Source organism: Mya arenaria, chromosome 13, assembly GCF_026914265.1.
Source record: "Mya arenaria isolate MELC-2E11 chromosome 13, ASM2691426v1".
Classification (NCBI taxonomy): domain Eukaryota; kingdom Metazoa; phylum Mollusca; class Bivalvia; order Myida; family Myidae; genus Mya; species Mya arenaria.
The window spans coordinates 44,867,194-44,889,917 of record NC_069134.1 but is presented as its reverse complement, the minus strand read 5'-3'; the positions used below and the strand labels follow the sequence as shown (position 1 = coordinate 44,889,917).

Here is a 22,724-nt window from a genome sequence, read left to right as displayed (position 1 = left end):
CATTGTGTTATGTTATTTGGTAAGTTGGTAAATGTGAAGTTTACTTTTTAAAAAATATGTGAAATATTAAAAAAAAATTCTTAGATTACTAATGACGGGCTACTGTTACGTTGTTGGCAAACCTGTGGGCATGTTGTCGTTAAATACTGCAGCAGCTTAGAGCTACAAAAGCAGGGATATAGTTTGTCCGAAATCCAAAGGCACCATGGAACATTTGTTAATCTATAAATCCGGAAAATAAATTGGGGTGGGAGGTGACCCAAGTTACTGAGATCCTAGATGTTAACTATCAGTTAGTGCCCGGATTTCAACTAGAGCTGAGATATACACCTAGCATAATCATCTTTCATACACATTCTCATTGGTCAAATCTTTCCATCTAGTCCAATTAAATTGCTTGTTATATATTGCGAAGCCGCAACAATGGCGTCTTCTGAAAAAATGCGAAGACATAATACATCTTTTGAAGCAGAATGGCATCTGTATTAAACCGAGGAGTTGATGCTGGGGAAATCCTTTGGGTTGATTCAAATAGTAGTAACAAGTGGCATTGGCTGGAAACATTAATGAATGGGACCAGTATATCATTTTAAATCTGCGAGGTTGACATTGACTGAAAAGCAAAGTGATTGGTTTGTAATCTCTTCATCACCTACGGATCAAGCAGTATAACCGCTCTTGTTGAACACATGAACAACCAAAAACATGCAAAATTACGCAAAAAAAATTGTTTTATCAGGGTTTGCAGCATTGAAAAGGTTTTTAAATTTAAGGCTGCTGGATGAAAAGGCCTTAAATTTGCTAAAAACTTACAAGCTAATTTCAAGGTAAAATAATTCAAGAAGCTGTATTTAATACTAAGCAATGTGTAAACATTTCATTTATGTTATTGTCATCAGTTTAATAGGTGATTCTGTCCTGAAATCCCATGTAAAAACCTGAAAGGACAACTACAGGTTACTATGTCACAATAATGTGTTATTTTTAGCTCACCTGAGCACAAAGTGCTCAAGGTGACCTTTTGTGATCGGTCTATGTCCGGCATCAACAATTGGTTATAATCATCTTCTCCTAAACGGCTTGGACAATTTTGATGAAGCTTCAAAGGAATGATCCTTGGTTGGTGCTTTTTCAAAATTGTTCAAAGAAATTTATTCCATGCAGAACTCTGGTTGCCATGGCAACCTAAAGGAAGATGTCAACAATTGGTTATAATCATCTTCTCCTAAACCGCTTGGACAATTTTGATGAAACTTCATGGGAATGATCCTTGGTTGGTGCTTTTTCAAAATTGTTCAAAGAAATTAATTCCATGCAGAACTCTGGATGCCATGGCAACCTAAAGGAAAATGTCAACAATTGGTTATAATCATTTTCTTCTCCTGAACCTCTTGGACAATTTTGATGAAACTTCATAGGAATGATCCTTGGTTGGTGCTTTTTCAAAATACTTCAAAAAAATAAATCCATGCAGAACTCTGGATGCCATGGCAACCTAAAGGAAAATGTCAACAATTGGTTATATTCATTTTCTTCTCCTGAACCTCTTGGACAATTTTGATGAAACTTCATAGGAATGATCCTTGGTTGGTGCTTTTTCAAAATTGTTCACAGAAATTAATTCCATGCAGAAATCTGGTTGCCATGGCAACCTGAAGGAAAAATTACAAAACATTTTTGACAAATACTATGAAGCCTAATGCTTAAATATTTGGTGTGAAACATTGTCGATTGGTTATCTACCATGTTTATTCTAATTATGCCCCTTGAGAAAAATTGGCCTCAGCCCATGGGCTACAAGTTCATTATAAATACACTTTGTTAAAATCTGATAGTTATGTTAAGTTTTTTCTTGAAGCAAGGGCAGCAAGTCTTGCTATATGGTCTCCTTTTTTGTTGGAGATTTCCACTTCTTTCTATTTTTAGTAACAAGGGAATATATTTTAAATTTTATTAAGTCTTCAGCATAGTCACTTCTGAAGTAATAATTGTTATTTTTTTATATTCATAGATTCAAATAATTATTTTACACTTTTTGTGTTGCCTGAAAAGACGACATATAGGGGTTACTTTTGTCGGCGGCGGCGTCGGCGTCCCATTTTCGCTTGTCCGGGGTATATCTCCTAAACTATTAGTGGTATCAACTTGAAATTTCATATGTAGATAGATCTAATTGAGGGCAAGTGCAGTGCACAAGAACTGTTACTCTTGCTTCCATATTTTTAGAGTTATTGCCCTTTGTTATTTTTCATGCTTAAAGTTTTGTCCGGGGCATATCTTGTAGAATATAAGAGTTATCAACTTGATCTTCATATGTAGGTAGATCTCATGGAGGGCAAGTGCAGTGCACAATAACAGTAACTCTTGCTTTCTTATTTTTAAAGTTATTGCCCTTTGTAAATTTTCATGCTTTAAGTTTTGTCCGGGGCATATCTTGAAGAATATAAGAGGTATCAACTTGAAACTTCATAGGTAGATAGATCTCATTGAGGGCAAGTGCAGTGCACAAGAACCGTTACTCTTGCTGCCATATTTTTAGAGTTATTGCCCTTTGTTAATTTTCTTGCTTAGGTTTTGTCCGTGGCATATCTCGTAAACTATAGGAGGTATCAACCTGTCTATAAATGAATAAAATGCCAATCTAACAGCTATAATGTCGACAGTAAATAATTCGTCAGGCGACACATCCGACTCGCGGAGTTCTAGTTTTAGAAGAAATTTCATTTTTACTTTATTAATTTAATAATCAGACTTTTCCATTGAACTTCATGTAGATTATTGTTCATGCAGATGCTATAATCTTATCTTCTGTGTGGATAGTGTTATTCACTTATAATTTATATAAAGACAATTTATTATTAACAACAGTAGGAATGTAATGTTGTCCTAGATGGGTAAAGGTGATAATATTAGTTGAAGTTGTTAAATGTGATCTGATATTTGATTTTTAGAGCTTAGGAAATTTATTGATTTTTTTAGGGTTGTGCACTGTTTGTTATTTGTGTATCTATATTAAAAGTTATTTCAGTATGAAAGCAATTTAACATAGTTTTGTCAGTGGCAGGCAATTGAACCAAGTCCTGTCAGGGTGCAGTCAATTGAAAAAAATCCTGTCAGGGTGCAGGTATCTGTACCAAGTGCTGTCAGTGTGCAGTCAATTACCAAGCCCTGTAAGTGTGGTGCGCAGGGAACTGAACTAAGTCCTTGGTGCAGGTGAGAATCAAATTCTGTCAGTGTGCAGTCAATCATCAAGTCCTGTCAGTGTGCAGGCAACTGAACAAAACTAGTTACAGCCCGTACACGACAGCCTATACTCTATGTACTTGTATGCAGCATTCCATTGTAAATAAACACTAATTGAGACCTTGACCTTAAAAGTAGGGACACAGGTCTTGCAGGCGACATGTCGTCTTGGTAAGTGGAACACATGTGGCAAGTTATTTTAAAATCTGTCTATACAAGAGAAATTTATATCCCGGACACAACAACCTTTACTCTATGTCCTTATGTATGCACCATTCCATAACAAAGGTTAAACTCTTTTACTCAGGTGAGCGATTTAGGGCCATCATGGCCCTCTTGTTATAGCTTGCTGTTCAGAAAGTTTGAACACATGTGTTAATATTTGTTTATCCCTGAAAAGAAGGGTCCTTGAATTCTTGTTTAAAACTCATTGATTTTTTTGCTAGTCTGGCTGTTTAACCCTGGGTATTGTCACTTCAGGATTACTCAAAATTGAAGTCAGGAGAGCCCTCAAGAGGACTTCTAAAAGCAAAAATTTGCTTCGCAAACGGGGCGTTTCCCCCTTGAACCCCTCGCAAAAATTGGTTTCAGCTACTAGGTCACTCAGTTGGAGATAAGTTGGTCAAATGTAGTTAGTGTTTGTATGGCTGTCGACATACTGGTGGGACTTATATTTGTATCCTGTCAGTCAGTCTTTATTTGGTTTCTGATCAATAACTAACAACCAAGTCCAAATTTCGCAAGAAAGTTGATCGTGACCAGTGTATGACAAGGTCACATTGACCTTTTGCAATTAATTTGATCGGTTACTTAATGACAGCCTGGTTACTCCCAATTTGTTTTGAAGGTTGGTCATAACTAGAAGACCCCTATACAAATATTTAGGGGTCAAAAGTCGCAGTGACCTATAATTTCAAATCAATTGGTACTGCTTTTAGAAGGGTGGCATTGACATTGGCTAAACTTGAACTGCCATTCTGCGCTAAAACCACTTACGTTATTGACTGTTCACCAGTACAGCATTGACTTCAAAAACATTTTCAAAGCTGTTAGGAATGTGGAGTCTGATATTCTAGTTTTGGCTCATCAGTGCAATAATGAGTCGTGTTAACAGCCTGTTCACTGAACAAGATCAAGATATCAAAAGCCCTTCGAGGGCCATAACTCTCGAGTAAATATTCTTGCATACCGGACGTGTGTTTCCGGTCATGTGACCAGTGCTGGAAAAACCCATCTTACATACCCCATGTAAGATGATTCACGCGCCACTTCTTACTTCAGTTCTTGTATGGTTTATGAAAAATAAATTATGCCATTTCATTAAAGAACAATTAAATATATATGTTTGCAAGACTTTTAATTAAAATTGAAAATAAATAATCGTAAAGAAACGCTATTTTTAGTTTCAGCGCTCTATGACGTTGGTAAACAATGTCGCACGCGATATTTGGTGTAATTGTTCAAAAGTTCGTTTTCAACGTCATTTTTTCACAAATTGATAATTTTAAATCGAAAAATCTGACCCTCGGGCACGCTGCGTGGCCGGTGACTAGGCAAGCCTAACTATCTGCTTACGCGCGTGCCCTCGGGTCAGATTTTTCTATCCGTACCAGAAACACATGATAGATAATTATGTTATTTGGTTGTCTATTGCACTTTGTCAAAATATTATGCCATATTGGAACCAAGTTTGGTAAGGATCAGGTAAGATACCTTATGATCAAGTCGGACAGTGGGCAAGGTGAGTGTTGTAAAATCTTGACAATTCAATGGCCATAACCAAAGTAATTGTGATCTGTAATTCCAGTAATGTGCCCATTAACATTGAAAACACGTCCGGTATGCAAGAAAAAGTGATAAAAATGCATGTATGCTAGGTAAAAAAAAAACATGATAAAAATGTGTATCTGCTTCAGTTTTATATAAAGTTATATCTGGTCATAAAGTAGGTCAAAAGATCACATATATAACCCCTTGAGGCCATTTCAACCAAATTTTCAAGAAATATTTTTTATTTTTTTAATATATTAAATCTAGGACAAGTTTGAATATTGGTCATGTCCAGTTAAATGTAGGTCACCAACCTCAAATTATAAGAACATGACTGATTTATGAATAGTTATATATGAAAAGTGTTGTATTGCACAAGCACAAATTACCACTAGTCTTGTGTAGTATCCTCTTAATATACCACATTTTTATTTAATCTTTATGGAACATAGTGTTCTCTAGTACAAAATCTAGGTCAAGTTTGTAATAGGTCATGTCATGTTACAAGGTAGTTCACTGGTTCAAATGTCCTAAAAAATACCAAATTCTACCAAATCTTTACAAAATTATTTCATAATTATGTTGCTGGATTATAAGTCATTTGACTCACTTGGACAAAATTCTCTTATATGAAATCTTATTAAATGGTCATAGGTCATATCACAAAATAGGTCACAAGATTAAATGTTCTGAATTTTTTTATTCTACTTAACCCCCACATTTTCTATCAGATTGTGGCAAAACTTGGTTAGAATGGTTATCTATATTTCTTCTTTGTCAAGTTGAATTATGGGTAATGTCAAGTAAAAAAAAAAGTCAAATGTCAATCACTAGGTCAAATATTGAAAAACCTAGTAAACACTAGAGATCAAGATCATAGGAACACAAGGCATCTTAAGATAATTGTAACTTATTGCTCTATTGACAATTTCCCGATCTCCCCTAGAAATGATACAAAAGTTGAGGTTATTCTCGGCATACACTGAGCAAAACATTATTCATGTTATATCCTAGTTTATAACATACATGCTCATTTAACATACATGCTTATTTTCAGCAAAAATGTTTCATGTTTGGATATCTGAAATTAAACAAACATTATCAGAAGCCAAAGTTTTGCTACTCTCCAAAAGCATTCAAGTATATTTCATCCCAAAATCAAAATTCTGTGTTGTTTTTTTTCAAATCATTAAATTCAATTCCACTCAAAACAATGTTGTTCTTTCATATGATATTTTAAATTATATTTTGAAACATGTATGCATTTACCAAAAAATATTTAATTCATGATTTTTTTAAATGGTTCAATATTATCAGCTTTTTAAATATGTAAAAAATAAATTGTAACCTAATTTAGCCATGCTAAATCCTTTTTTATTTTACAGTTAACTGTAATTTCCAGATGTTAATTTTCATGATGTTGAAGTTTGTTGTTTGACATTGAAAGGGTTATTGAGAAGAGTTATCTTCATCTTTGGACATTTCCTCAACTAACCCTAGAACCGGGTCACTAGGGTTTGTAGTGTCCAAGCTTGCTTCACTGTATAAATTGGTTTGCATTTGATTTTCAAAGTTCATAGCACTTGGTGACTGGTGTATTGACTGTAGTCCAACACCAGACTGGTTTGTGAAATCATTAGTAGAGGGTAAGTTTGCCAATGGCATTGACCCATGAGGTTGTGCACGAGTCTGATTGGATGCTTGTTCACTGAAAGACTCCAGTTCATTGTTCACAGGATAGTTGGAGACCTTGGTGCCCCGTCTTCTGCCCAGGACTTTCACATAATTTGCTGGGACAATCCCAATGGTTTTGCTATCAACACTTGCCAACAGCCAGCCTTTCATACGAGGTTGTAATTCTGAAATAAATATATATGATTGTATTTCAAATTAAACAAGAGCGGTCACAGACAGCTATATCCCCCGCCTCATGGGGACATTTTTTGTAAGGAAAGCCAATCAATGGTAAGGGTAGTTTCTCAGGAACATAAGAAATGCGTAAAATTAAAGAAGGGCAATAACTCTTTCAAAAAAGGTCAAATTGCAAAAGCCTGACAATATGCACTGTGTCACTATTTGGTCATAAACGTAAGAGGAGTTGCGAAGAAACCAATTTTAAATGTAAAATGAGCAAAAAGCAATAACTCTTTCAAAAATGGTCAAATCAGGAGAGCCCGATTATATGCCCTGCTTCACTTTATGATCATCAATCTATAAAAGTTTGGTAGAAATTGCATGAAAAACGAAAGAGGATTTGCGAAGAAACCAATTTTAAATGTAAAATAAGCAAAGGGCAATAACTCTTTCAAAAATTGCCAAATCGGGAAAGCCCGACAATTTGTGCTGCTTCACTTTATGGTCATCAATATGTAAAAGTTTGGTAGAAATCGCATGAAAAACGTAAGAGGAGTTGCGAAGAAACCAATTTTAAATGTAAAATAAGCAAAGGGCACTAACTCTTTCAAAAATGGTCAAATCAGGAAAGCCCGACAATTTGCGCTGCTTCACTTTATGATCTTCAATATGTAAAATTTTGGTAGAAATCGCATGAAAAACATAAGAGGAGTTGCGAAGAAACCAATTTTAAATGTAAACAGAGCAAAGGGCAATTCCTCTTTTAAAAATGGTCAAATCAGGAAAGCCCGACAATATGCGCTGCTTCACTTTATGATCATCCATCTGTGAAAGTTTGGTAGAAATCGCATGAGAAATGTAAGAGGAGATGCAAAGAAATGAATGTGGGCCGGATGAACGGACGCACACACACACGCACGGAATCGCTTTTCAAGGCGGGGGATAAAAAAGAGTGGCAAAATGTCACAAAATACTCAAGTCAAATTGTGAATGTTTCTGTAGTTTGAGAAATTCACAGGCCATCATGGCAGAGATATTCTGCCAACACATAATATATTGTCCAAGTTTGCTGATAATGGAACAAAACTCCTGGAGTAAAGCCAGATGCCAGCCCAACACTATAAGTATCTATCATGTGTTTCCGGTTTGGATAGAAAACGCAGCGTGCCAAAGGGTCGGATTTTCCAATCCAGACCGAAAAAACATGATTGATATTTTCTCTTGCATACCCAAAAATTTTGAATTTGTGGAAAATTTGACGTAAAAAACGCACATTTGTACATTTCACCAAAAAGCGTGTGCGACGTTGTGTACTGCCGTCATAAAGGGCAGTAATTTAAAATCGCTATCAACGTCAAATAGTTCCGTTAAAAATCGCGCTTTTACGATTATTTATTTTCAATTTTAATTAATTGTATTGTATACTTATATTTTTGTTTCCGCTTTATTGAAATTGCGTAATATACTTTTCATAAACCACACAATAAAAGAAATAAGAAGTGGCGCGTTGTTGCGCATGACTCATCTTACATGGGGGGTGTAAAGACGAGTTTTTCCAGCACCGGTCACATGACCGCAACAAGTAAATGAAACAGCATATTTTAATACTTAAGTTTACAACCAAAAAATAGAAGTTTGCTCTTTAAACCTTTTGGAGCCACAAGGATATTGTCCCCAGCCTTGAATGACAGCTCATCATTTCCCTGCCCCTCATAGTTGTACACAGCCTTGGCTACAAAATGGTCTTCTTCACCGGTGGCCCAACCCTGTCCCGTTGCTGAATAATGCAAGGAAATACAATGTGTGGGAAAAACACTAAAGTAGGAAAGATTTGAAGAAGGCTTGCTTTGTATATAAATATCATGTCTATAACTAATCACTCTGACATATATGATCTGCTCATGTGAGTTTTGTTAAACCTATTACATTTATATATCAAATGTTTTGGACTGTTGTATACAGGTACATTTGTATTCCAAAACAACTGCAACTCCTTATACAAATTTCTGGCATTTTATTATTATATGGTGACTAATACCATTAAACCAACTGTAGTAATACTAGTAATACAAAGCATGAAAGTATAATCTTTAACTTAAATGGAGCTACAGAGCCTACTGAAATACTAGCCTTACATTACATATACACTTAATAATGCTCACCACCAGAGAAGGTTGACTGTAGGAATTTCCAGATCAGCCATGGTCCACCCATGATAATTGCAAAGAACATGAGGACAGGCCAACTACTTTTGCCATTCCCAGGGCCTTTGCCCGCAGAAGCTTGGGCGATTGTATCTCCTGCCTCAACCCAAGCCTCTTCTGCATAACCTTGAGGCCTTAACCGTAGCAACACAAGTAACTTTCTGTACAAATATCTTATTGTCCGGAAGATGGCAAAGGCCGAAAATATTTGACCAAATTGCATCTTCATTCTACTGAAATTGTCAGCAACTCCTACCACAGCTCGAAATGAGTTATACACTGCTTGAAATGTGGAGTCTAGCATCATGCTTACTGATGAAAAAGCTCCAACTATGCTTTCTATTGACTGAAAAGCTGGTCTGGAGCTCTCTTCCGCCATTCTTGAGAATGAATTAAACTCATTTTGCTGTCCATATCTATTCATTCCATATCCACCATAACCTCCACCATACATGCTAGAGCCGTACATTCCAGAGCCATACCCGTATGTGCTACTACTGTATGGGCTGCTGTAGAGGCCCCCTCCATAACCACCATAGGTGCCCCCACCATAGCCCCCTCCATACCCTGACGAGTAGCTAGAGTACTGGCCAGTCTGTGTAGGGCGAGAAGGAACTGGGGGTGGAGAATCACCCCCTCCAATTGTTGGCACAGATCCAGACAGTAATGGTGAAAACCCTGCTGGGGTCCCTCTAAAATAAATGATAGAAGTAATCTTCTTTCATAATTGTATATTGATAAACAAGTAACATGAGAATTTTTTTTATTTAAGTGACAAATAAAATCACAAAAAGTTTTATTTTCAGCAATGTTTACATCTACATGCATATAATATACAGCATATACATTATAAGTGATTTAAAAATCCATTTAGCGCGGGTGATAACCAATACAAATCACAATAATTTACTGTGCATCAATGATTGCCAAAACTATAAAATGTGATCTTACATGGAACCATCTGATGCAGAGTTAAATAAACATTAGTCTACCCCTCCACCACGGCCACTGATAACTTACTAGGCTTAACATTGAATGTTTCCTCTACTATTACTGACCTGAAAAAGCCAGCTCAACAAAAATAATTTTATTGCCTATAATTTTATTGCCTAAAGTGTGTTGAAATGCTATGTACAAAAACTCATCGTTTCAACAGCATTCTAGGCCTATTGTTTCTGCTAGCTTTTCTCACTCAAGCTTACATATTAAAGCATATATAAAGGTTTGTAATCATGGCTATGCCACTCATGATAATATAGCCTTTGGTGCGCACTTCATGAAATATAGTACGATCTTAGACTGAAACAAACAATTATCCTCTATATGAACATCTATACATAATACACTCAGTATAAGCATCACCAGTATTGTTTAGCCCCAAATTAACTTATTTTTAACTTTGAAAGAAAAAATCAAACACATGATAAAAACTATTTCTTAATGCAATAAAAAGGTTGGGGCCAAATAAATACATAATATTTTTACGCCCTATAAAGGTCACTTACATAACTTTCTATGTCAACCATATTTAGCATACGTTGTACAACACCAAAATCTGCTGTTGATTGATATCTTTTCGGAGCTTGCAGTTTATTTCAAAATAAATAGTTCAGTATACTCTCAAATTGTGAATGTGACTGACTTTGTATAATAACTTCTACTGTACTGGTTGAAAAGCAGTTTTGAACAGAAAGCTGTTCCCCACATATTGCTTTTTCAGGTACTTTCTTCAGATCTTCATAAAGAAGGTACTGCAATTCAATTCTATGGTTACTTGTTAAAAGGCATTAAAATGCTGGAGTTTTACTGAGACGGATTAGTTATTATTACCATTTAAAGTCTCGTGTTTGTTTTTAATTTTGTACACGTGGAGGGTTGTCCTATCCACTGAATTGCCCATGTGTGTGTACCTTATTTGCATATCTAATAATAACTACAAGATTTAACTGAAATGACTCGTACAAACAATTAATAATGTGTACATATTTGCGAACAGTATTGTCCAACTATTTTCACACCCGCATTTGTTCAGTCTAAACTTATTTATTTTACAACAATTGTGAAACAAGTTATTACAACATTATATTAATCACTCTCATTGGCACGATGTTCAGCGAGAATGCGGTTTAGTGTTGTGCGCATTTATTTTAAACAAGTAAACCTGTAAAAACTGTCAAACACTGCTTCCAAACCTGTACGGTTTCAAATAGTACATTTGCATGTCTGTTATCACTACTAAGTAAACTAGAGCAATTACTGAAGGTGATTAATACCCCCTAACGCCGCCTCTCATTATGATTTATCATTGTATGAAGTTTAATGAAATTCCATCTAGTAGTTTTCAAGTTACTGTACGGACAAAAAAACAGAAAAAAACAATAACTCTGTAATTTGCTAAAAAAACTGTAATGATTCATGTACACTGAACTCCTTCTCATTGTGCTGTACCATTGTATAAAGTTTTATTACATTTTATCCAGTAGTTTTCAAGTAATGCTCCGGACAAGAAAAAGTAACAAAGGGCAATAACTCTGTAATTGGCTGAAGTAGAATGGCGGTTCATGTACACTGCACTCTCATTATGATCTATCACTGTATGAAGTTTTATTAAATTCCATCCAATAGTTTTCAAGTTATGCTCTGGACAAGAACAAAGTAACAAAGGGCAGTAACTCTGTAACAGGCTGAAATAGAGTTATGGTTCTTGTGCACTTCCTCTCATTGTGCTTTACCATTGTATTAAGTTTTAATAAATTCCATCTAGTAGTTTGCAAGTTAATGTCGGGGAAAATATTTGACAGCAAAAAAAACAAATAAAGGGCAATAACTCAGTAATTAGCTAAAGTAGAGTTATGGTTCTTGAACACTGCACTTCCTCTCATTGTGCTGTACCATTGTATGAAGTTCCAATGAATTCCATCCAGTACTTTTCAAGTTATACTCTGGACAAACAAAAGTAACAAAGGGCAATAACTCTGTAATAAGCAAGAACAGAGTTATGGTTATTGTACACTGCACTTCCTCTCATTATGCTCTATCATTGTATGAAGTTTAATCCAATTCCATGTAGTAGTTTTTAAGTTATGCTACGGACAAGGTAAATTGCAATGGACCGACAGACGAACCAACCGACCACAGGGTGACTCCAATATACCCCCTTCGAACTTCGTTTGTCGGGGGTATAAATTAAGCATTAAGCTTTTTCTCCTTTTTTGACTGATTAAGTTGGGTATTTTTACAATAAATTACTTTACATTCTATACATGTACTAGTGTTTTGTCTATTCTGGAAAATAAACAATACTTTTCATGAACTGACGGAGCCACAAAATCCAGCTAGGTTGTGGGGAATTACCGAGACTTTGTACCACTTCAATATCGTACCAGGAGACTTCGCACCATTTGGCTGGGCCACTGGAGAGATCGTACCAGATGTATATATTGCATAGTTATATAAATTTATATTATGCTTTTGATAAATGTTGTTTTTAGAAAATGTGTAGGCAATTAAGCAAACATGAAATATGATGAATGTGTCCGGAAATGTTTTAAACAATACAACAGTAGATATAAATACAAAATTTAGGATGCTGGTTTTGAACACAGGAAAAGTTCAAGTTGTGTCAAGTTCCTGTGGTTCTGAACAATGTTTTTTGATTGGTAATTATTTTAATGTTTTATTAAGTGTAAAACAAAATGAACTTGGAATTACATGAATATTGTTTTATTTGTTACTTCATATAATAGATGAACAGTGTGAACCATATTCATTATTACCAACTGCTGCATACCATTTTGATTTAAATGAAAGTTACTTTTTTGAAAGAAAAAAATTAAAGAAAACATATAAAGCTTACTTTTGCATTTATAAGCATAATTGTATTCACACCAATCTTAACTTCAAGCATCCTAATTGTCTCCTTTAACGACCACGTTAGCACCTACTTATCGCCTTTGAAAACCTTATATAAAGGGTGTCTCAGGTCAACTCGGCCCAATTACCTTTTCGGCCTGGTCCAAATCGGCCAAATCCTTTTCGGCCTTCTTTTAAAAGGACGCGTGCCTATGGAATGCTGATTGGTATTATGTTGTTCACACCTAATTAAAGGATTATTTTGAGCCGTTAATGTGTTACTGTAGAGTGTTAAAATAAACCTTTGATAATTGAAAATTTCAAAAGATGTTTATGATGTTTAAAATTTTATTAAAACTACTGAATTATATTGCTAATAACTAAAAAAGTTGAAACACACTTTACAATATTGAAATGATATAGAATCACAAAGGCAAATAAGTAAAAAGGGAGAGCAATACATAAATGTTGTTAAAAATATTAATATTCATTGAAAACTCATTAAAATAAAAGTTATATCATTGTTTGTTATATGTTCAGTATAAATTATCATTTATCCTTGTATAATGTGTATAATGAAGTAAGGCAACATCAACAGGCTATGGACTGTGACTGGTGCCAGAGATGCAGCACAGAACTTGTGAAACAGGTAAGGAAGAAGTGTTTTTTCATGAAAATATTGATATTTGTAACTATTTGTAACTTTATGTATTCAGACGTATAAATCTAATTAAATCTCTATTCTGATCTGGTCATGAATAAGACTGTTGCTAAGCTACTTTAAGTGCATAAAGTTTATGGTCATAAACGATTATGTATTGCCACATGTCAGTGACAGAATGTCACTTCAATATTGATGCCACAACTTGACAAAGTACAAGGGACAGGGACGCCAATATTGCATGTTTCACCTGATTATTACAGACAACGCGAAAACTTTTTTGTCTTCACAGGACATTGTGACAGGTAAACACTGAAAGTTTGCCTGTCGCACCAAATTTTTATCTGTCGCAATGTTATAAACAGTATTCAGTTACATCAGACTAAACCTTGATTTTAAGCCTCTTATTTAAATAAGTTTTGCAATTCCCCATTAAAACAGGTTTAGATCTTCTTGGTTAGATGTGTCCTACTATTATAAATTACAAAATAAGAAGCTAAACATCAGGTAAAAAAAATCAATTTTGTAATTTCCGAACATTACAGTAAAATTCCGTCTATTAAAAAGTATTAGAGTACGAGCTGAAACCGGAACCAGAAGTTACGTGTTTTTTCGGCTTTTACGAAAACATGTGCAAAGCGGGGTTTACAAATAGTGATACACGGATTAACGCGCTGAATTTTCATGATATAATAGTTAAAAATAAATCTGAACATTTATTTAGAAACTGAAAGTAAATTTTCCGAAAATTAAACGGTGCTGACTGTAATTTTTCACCGGACATTGTGACCGACCAAAACGAAAGTTTTGTCGGTCAAAATTGAAATATACCGGACATTGGCATTGTCTGTAATATTATTGAAGTCAATATTAGAGATCAGAATGTATTTTAAATAAAAATACATGCGTTAAACAATGCTATTTTTAGGGATCTCCCAGACCGCAAAGTCACATTTTGTATCCTTTTGGACTTGAGATCACCCATACGTGTTATGCATTTATGTATTTTATGTATTTCTTTCTTTCTGAGTCCAATTTTTCTCTTGAAGAAATAACATGTGTGTTAGTATTCTAAACAACATCGATGGCATCTACTATATAAATAAATATACATACTTTATATATTATTAATTCATGATATAATAATAACTTAAGTATCAGAGTAATAAAAATAAAAGTAGGCCGAAAAGGACAGGCCGAAAAGCTGGGCTGAGTTGACCCGGATTCTCAACATGCATATGATTGTGGTACAATGTCTCCAAAAATGGTACGATATTGAAGTGGTACCAAGTCTCAAACATCTGTTGTGGGAAGGGAAACAAAGAAAATTTTAAGTCAGACTTGCAAATCCATGAAATATGAAACATGCTAAGTGCTATTTTTATGGATTCTTATTTATAGCCACTTAAAACCCTTTCACTTGTATGCCTTAAGCTGTTTATTAAAAGTTCATAAATTGGAATGTATAAATTTATGTAAACTAACTACATACATGATACTTCATACATGTTTACCTAGTAGTGTAGGTTTTGTACAATTTCAAATATGAATGGCTAATTCATTGGACAATTAAACCGTTAAAACCTTTAAAAGTAAACTTATCAAACAAAACAACAATAACTACTTTACTTTTACTTCAGTGTCTCCAAATTATTCCAAAAAAATAGTGTGCAATGTTGCGGGTCTAAAATTGTCAATAAACGTATTCAACGATTTCAAAGGCAACAGTGCAGAAAGGTTAGATAACTAATAAACTTTACCCAGACATATATGTAGAAGGTAGGGTTTCATCCATTTGTCTGTTAACACCAGCTTTCTCCCAGGGTTTCAGAGGTGCTGCCATTCCTATTTTCTGACATTTTACACTGACTGGTTTTATTGTTTCAACAAATTAACTCAATTATGTCGTCAAATTCAAGCAAACCAGTCAAATTGGGGTCCCTAGACTTACCGAAATACGAGTATTTACCGAAAGACGGATAAAATTACCGAAGTACGCATGAAAGTTACCGAAAGACGCCTTCCAATGCATTTATTTTTAAATAATCTTGTATATATAATAATTATACGCATTGTAGCCAAAAATTATAAAAAAATATTTAGAAATAATGACTATTGACAAAAGAATTTCCCTTTTTTAGTCAAAAAGAGTTATCTCCCGTCGTCAACCGAAATACGATTTATGGATATTGTTAAACTGGAGTAAACATGATAGAAATTTACCGAAAGACGCTTGCTATTGTATTTATTTTTAATATGTATATATATTTGATGATTTTACACATTGTAGCCAAAAATTATAAAATAATATCTTGAAATAATGAGTTTTTTGACAAAAGAATTTCCTTTATTTAGCCAATAAGAGTATTCTCCTGTTCTCAACCAAAATACGATTTATTGATATGTTTAAGGTGAAGTAAGAACATGACAAATATATACAGTTAACATAATACTATTTTTTTTATTTTATTTTTCATCATTTCTCTACATACATGACATGTACATCTGATTAACATCGAACATGGAAGGCTGCATAAAACATAAGTCATACACATAATAAAATTACATGAAATATTGAACGCTGCAAATACAAAATAAAATGATTAACTTACAATATGTATTTAAATCATTGACAAAGACATATACATGGGTATCACGTGATATGGAGCTGAACGGACGTGTTTTTGAGTGCGGATAAATTTTGTGGATTTTTTTAGGTCTAATTCATAATCTAACACCTGGATTTAAACAAAATACCATTGAGCATGTTACTATTGTGCATATGGATGTATTGTGTGTTTTTAAATCATGACTAAAAAGAGGAAAGATAGAAATTCTAGTGGAAATAATTCAAACAAAAGCAAATCATCAAAACCGAGAGGCCCGTCCGAGGAACATGAAAATAGTTTTTCAGTGAGTGAAGTATTGGGAAGGGCTAGTGCTGTACTATTTCAAGATACTAACGAATCTGCATACGACGATACAACTGAAGTTTTTGCTACATCTACAAAAATCGAATCTGATAGTTCATTCAAAATGGCGGAAGGCGGCCGTGAGCCGACTAACAAGGACCTACTGGACTGTATGAAGAAAATGGGTGAGAAGCTTTGTGTAATGGAAAAGAAACTCAATTCAATCGAGGCCCTCGAGCGCAAGGTAACAGACTTTGAGAAAGATTTACGTAAATTGTGGATTGCTCTAGAGGACCGTGTTAAACGTACCGACGATCGGGTTAATAAACTTGAGGACAAGGTGGAATCGGCGGATGTTGATGCAAGTGTGATGGCTGAGAGGGTGACTATGCTAGAAAGACAGCGGGAGGAGCTACGGGATGACATAGCGTACCTCAAATCTCAGTCAATGAGGAACAATTTAGTTTTCACTAACATCCCTGAAGACAACGCGACTGGAAGCGAACCTGCCGATGTCACCGAAGCAAAGCTACGGAACCATCTTCATGAGACGCTCAAAATCGCAAAGGATAGATAGATAGATTGTTTATTTCCTCCATAATTGGAGAGCAAATACATAGTTACATACAAATGTGACATAGATACAAAAGTTTGGTGACAAATAAGCACATATTAAACATTACATACAGCAAATAAATAGTATACATGTAAAAAACACAAAGCAAATACATAGTTACATACAAATGTGACATAGATACAAAAGTTTGGTGACAAATAAGCACATATTAAACATTACATACAGCAAATAAATAGTATACATGTAAACAAACAAAGTGTGCAAATTAATAATACTTAGAGCATAACCTATTAAGACTATAGGAAAATATAAGTAATTATTAATTACAAACAAATACGTGTAAGTTCAATAATAATCAACCTAAACATTCTAGGGTCGAAACGAAATGTACTAGACATGTTCTATGACATTAAAGAACTATTATCACATATTTTCAAATATTTTATATGTTTAATACATTGCACCTATATTGTCCTAAAATGTGCACATAGCGTACTGCAATTTTAAAGCAGGACACACGTTTCATATCATTCATGCTAATGTGAACGAACCCAGATAGTAGTTCGAGCATTTGTTCGTCGGGTTCAAGACTCACAAACTGTTGGTAGTTTTTCGCACCCATGCATTTGTATATATGTTTCCACATTTGCTGTTTATACTGGTCCGTTTTTCTACAATAGAGTATTGAGTGTGCTGCTATGTTTTCAGTCAAAATGTTACATTGGTGACATGTTACAGTATATCGTCGTCCGAAGAATTTGCAGAGGACTCTCATTGATGAGCGGCAGTATAGAAGCTGATCGCTGTAGATTTTACTGAAGACCCACAGAATCGATGAGGAGTAGTCACAGTGTATTGTTTTGAAAGTTTCTAACTGTGTATCGCCTCCTCTAGACTTGTACTCTTGACATACATGAATATGAATCGCTTTTCGGACTGCTGTTTTCCACGCGTTTTCATTTGGGAAGTGTGAGGTCGCCATAAATTCTTCGAGTACAGCTTTCAATGAATATTTACAAAATAGTCTATACAAATCTGGAACAAATCCAATTTGATCACTTGGAGAATTGATAAAGCTGAAAAGCCGGTATATAAATAGGCGCTTCAGATTTTTGTCAGAATTGGTCCTGCATAATTGTCCAAAGAACAGTAGCTTTCTCTTGTCTATATATGTTTCTAGTGGGTATACGGCAAGACAGCTAAGTGTTATGTCCGATCTTGTATGTCGTGGCATACTTTGAATATTCTTCACACATGTGCGGTGTGCCCGTTCTAGTTGCAATATTTGTGATGATGTCAATCTGTTCCATACTTCGCAGCCATAGAGTGCTTTAGGTAGGACTACACTTTCGTAAAGACGTTTTATGGATAATGGATGTACAGTGTTACTGTTAAGGCCCGTTTCACCAAGACCAAAATAAGTTCTTCGTAGCTTTGCACAACATTCATCTATATTTACATTTAGGGTCGAGTATTTGTCTTTTGTTATCCCAAGATGAACGTAGCTCTCAGCTTCTTCTACGATGTCACGACCAATTAACCATTGTAGTTTCTGTTGATTTGGCTTTGGTTTAGAGTCATTGTATACTACAATTTTACATTTACTGGCGTTATACATGTAGCGATTTTTTCTAGTGTATTCATAGCATATATGTAACATACTTTGTAGACCGTCTGGTGTTAATGAAAATAGCATCATATCGTCGGGGACTGTTGGGCATGCGAACTTTGTGTCGTTAATATGGAGACTTATTGAGGAACCACACTATACGAGTATACGAGGTAGTAGAAGGAACTGAGACACTGGCCCTGCCTGGCCCCTTTTCTGATCGGGAACCAATCTGACGTAATCGGACCTGATCTGACGCAGCTTTGTACCTCAGCCTGTAGATTAATGCGCTATGCGCTTTGAGCGCGTGCATCGTTCCCCGGGGCAACCAGTGGTTGGCAAGATCCGTAATATTGTGGCAAAGTTCACTTTTTTCAAGGACAGAGAGGTCGTGCGACGTCAGTGGAAACACCTGGCAGGAACGGGCTGCCAAATGTTTGAACAATTCCCTCCGGAAGTGCTCGACAAGCGGCGCCGACTCGTCCCGAAGATGAAGGAAGCCCGGAAGGACGGTCACCGCTCGTGGATCGTGTATGACACGTTGTACGTGGACGGGAAGCCAGTGAAGCTGTAGGGACACGAGGAAGGTGAACTTCGAATTTTATCGTGGAACGTTCACGGACTATCCCGACAGAAGAAGGAAAGTTCTGGATTTGTTAATATTTTAGAACAATATGATATTTGTTTTTTATATGAATCTTGGTGTGATTCCGATAGTAAGATCGATTTAAATGGTTTTAAATCACATAATTTATATCGCAAATTTCAAAATAGATATGCTAAACGTAATAGTGGGGGATTGGTTTTGTATTATAGGGATTATCTAAGTGAAGGAATTGAAATTATTAAGAATCATTATGATACGATTTTATGGCTAAAATTAGATCATGCTTTTTTTAACACCGCTGCAGATATTTATTTATGCGGAGCTTACATTTGGGGAGAAGATTCACCTATATATAATGTAGTCAATGTTGATTTATTTGACATATTAGAAAATGATATATCTTTATATGATGATAAGGGCTGTGTTTTTGTTTGTGGTGACCTTAATAGTAGAGTTGGTAATAAAAAGGATTATGTTATACATGATAAGTTTAATTGCTGTATTGACAGCCAAGATGACAATTTTGATTGTTCTCCAGATAGGGCCTCCATCGACAGGTCAAGTAATAGTCACGGAACAAAGTTGTTAGATATTTGTAAGGGGTCAAGCCTTCGCATTGCTAACGGTCGTTTAGGTAATACAGATCAGTACACTTTTTTGTCTCATAACGGCTGTTCTGTGATTGACTATTTATTAACAAGTGAGCGTAATTTTACTAAGATAAATCAGTTTACTATCGAATCATTTAATGAATGGAGTGATCATGCCCCTTTAAATATTTCATTGTTATGCAACAATAAGATACCTGACGCCGAATTTCATTCAGAGATTAAATATAAATGGAATGTATCATTTCGGGAACAATTTCGTTCAGGGATTATAGCAAAATTGCCAGTGTTTAATAATATTGTTAATAATGAAGATTGCTCGCACAGGGATTCGGTGAATACTATGTTAACTATGTTTACAAATACAATACGAGATGTAGCCGACCCATTGTTTGCTAAAGACTGTTTAAGGATAATGTATTTTTTGACAATTGTACAGTTAATGATAAAAATTGGTTTGATCAAGAATGTTCAAATGCCCGAAGCTTGTATTTAGAGGCACTTCGAACTTTTAATAATTGCAAATCTGATGAAAACCGACTGATACTTTGTGACCTTAAATCGATTTACAAAGCAATTATAAAAAGAAAGAAAAATGTTGATTATAGAAAAAGAATGAATGACATCGAAAATCTGAGAAAATGTAAACCTAGAGATTTTTGGAAGCATTTTAAAACAAAAAGATCCAACAAATCCAATAAAATTCCTCTTGACGAATTCCATAAATACTTTGAAAATATAAGTAACAATGATTTTGGTAATCATAACTTAGAAGCGGAGGATTTTAATGAACAATTTGATTTTAATCAACCAAATACACTTTTCCCAGAACTTGATGAAACTATTTCTGTTGAAGAAATTAAAGTTGCTGTTAAATCATTGAAAAGATGTAAAGCATTTGGGAATGACTTTTTACTAAATGAATACTTTATTGAAACCGTAGACATTTTATCATCGCATATTTGTGACCTGTTTAACAATATATTAGATTCGGGGTTTTTCCGAGATCAATGGACGGAAGGTATTATTATCCCCCTGCACAAAAAAGGTTCTGAATCGGATGTTAATAACTATAGGGGAATAACATTAGTTAGTTGTTTATCAAAAATATTTACTTCTGTCATTAATAAACGTATAGATAAATTATGTGACGATCATAACATTATTTCGGATGCTCAATTCGGATTTCGAAAAGGGCGATCTGCAACGGATGCCATTTTTATACTTTATTCATTAATTCAGAATTATTTGTTTGAGAAAAAAAGATTATACGTTATTTTTGTCGATATGATGAAGTGTTTTGATACTATTTATAGAAATGCACTATGGTTAAAGATGTACAAATGTGGAATACAAGGGAAAATACTTAGAATTGTTCGCGACATGTACAAAAAAGTCAAATCTTGTGTAAAATCAATGTCTTCATATTCTGATTTCTTTTCTTACGCTGTTGGCTTACGCCAAGGAGAAGTTATGTCTCCTTTATTATTTTCTTTATTTGTAGATGATCTAGAGTTGTATTTACAGAATGATGTTAACTCTGGTCTGCACTTAGATCATATTATTTTAATATTGTTATTATTTGCTGATGACATGGCCATTGTAGGCAAATCTCCTGAAGATATTCAAATTCAATTAAATAATTTATCAAGTTATTGTAATGCATGGGGATTAAAGGTAAATACTGATAAAACAAAAATTATGGTTTTTCGAAAAAGAGGCGGGCTTTTGCCTAACGAACGATGGACTTATAATGGTCAGGATATACAAGTGGTTAACGATTTTAATTATTTAGGTGTTGTATTTAATTATACTGGTAATTTTAGTTTGAACCAAGAACATTTGATTGGAAAAGCCCTTAAGGCAATGAATGTTTTATTTCATAAGTGTAATGAATTTGATTTTAAACCCAAGATTATGTGTCAACTTTTTGACGCCTTTGTTGGTTCCATATTAAATTACTCAGCAGAGGTCTGGGGATTTACTAAATCTAAAGAAATAGAGAGAATTCACTTAAAGTTTTGTAAATGACTATTGAGAGTTAGAACTAATACTTGCAATGCGTGTGTTTATGGGGAATTAGGCAGATACCCTTTGTATTTGCATAGATACATTCATATATTAAAATATTGGTTCAAGATTGTTACCACTGACAATATTATTATCAAAACAGTATATAACCGAGCTGTGTACTATTGCACTAAAGGTTGTCGCAATTGGGTTTATAATGTTAAAAAAATGTTAAATGATTTTGACTTTAGCCACGTCTTTGATAATGTTCTAAATATTGATGTAGCTGTGTTTATTGAATCTTTCAAGTGTAGATTATACGATACTTTCAAACAAGATTGGTTCAGAACAGTTGAAAATAGTAGCGCATTGGATATATATAGAACAGTTAAATCATGTTTTGCATATGAAACTTACTTAGATATTTTACCAGGAAATTTAAGATTTTACTTTAGTCGATTACGTCTATCTATTCATCCGCTTCGTATTCAAACTGGTAGATATGACAGAAATAACATACCTAGAGCTGAAAGATATTGTCAATGCTGTAATTCTTTGGATATCGAAGATGAATTTCACTTTATATGCATCTGTTCTCATTTTGATGCTCTTAGAAGAAAATATTTAAAGAAATACTATTTTGTAAGCTAAGTGCGAAAGGCGCGAAAGTAACGGCACGTGAGAGTCGTGATCCTCGTCTTTGATAGATATAGATCAAAGACAAGAGTAATTAAACAAGGTTCACAGAATAAAAGGTCATTCTACCTGCCCTGTACCACTACTTAAATACAGAGACAAAATTGCTAAAAATCCCCTT

General features: G+C 34.6%; 3 protein-coding genes and 1 long non-coding RNA gene across 4 annotated transcripts in view; 2 read left to right on the top strand and 2 right to left on the bottom strand.

Moving 5' to 3' along the window:
- Window positions 1-5,147: 5,147 nt before the first annotated feature.
- On the bottom strand, window positions 5,148-15,497 carry LOC128213636 (peroxisomal membrane protein PEX13-like). Its single transcript, XM_052919620.1, has 4 exons — window positions 15,345-15,497; window positions 9,030-9,763; window positions 8,516-8,644; window positions 5,148-6,872 (listed from the first exon to the last, which is right to left on the bottom strand). The coding sequence occupies exons 1-4, from the start codon at window positions 15,425-15,427 to the stop codon at window positions 6,463-6,465; spliced, it is 1,356 nt and encodes a 451-aa protein (XP_052775580.1). The 5' UTR covers window positions 15,428-15,497; the 3' UTR covers window positions 5,148-6,462.
- On the top strand, window positions 12,379-15,315 carry LOC128213646 (uncharacterized). The gene is made up of 3 exons (XR_008257765.1): window positions 12,379-12,504; window positions 13,522-13,572; window positions 14,513-15,315. It is a non-coding gene; the product is annotated as an uncharacterized LOC128213646 (long non-coding RNA).
- Window positions 15,498-16,328: 831 nt separating the features above from the next.
- On the top strand, window positions 16,329-17,073 carry LOC128215300 (uncharacterized). Its single transcript, XM_052922002.1, has one exon. It carries the CDS (start codon window positions 16,393-16,395, stop codon window positions 17,071-17,073), a length of 681 nt encoding a protein of 226 aa, XP_052777962.1. The 5' UTR covers window positions 16,329-16,392.
- A 442-nt stretch (window positions 17,074-17,515) lies between these two features.
- Window positions 17,516-22,724, bottom strand: part of LOC128215299 (uncharacterized) — a 37,174-nt gene continuing 31,965 nt past the window's right edge. Inside the window, exon 5 of the mRNA XM_052922001.1 lies at window positions 17,516-19,304. Within this exon, the coding sequence (XP_052777961.1) occupies window positions 17,516-18,772 (1,257 nt within the window). The 5' untranslated portion in view covers window positions 18,773-19,304. The remainder of the gene's footprint in view (window positions 19,305-22,724) is intronic.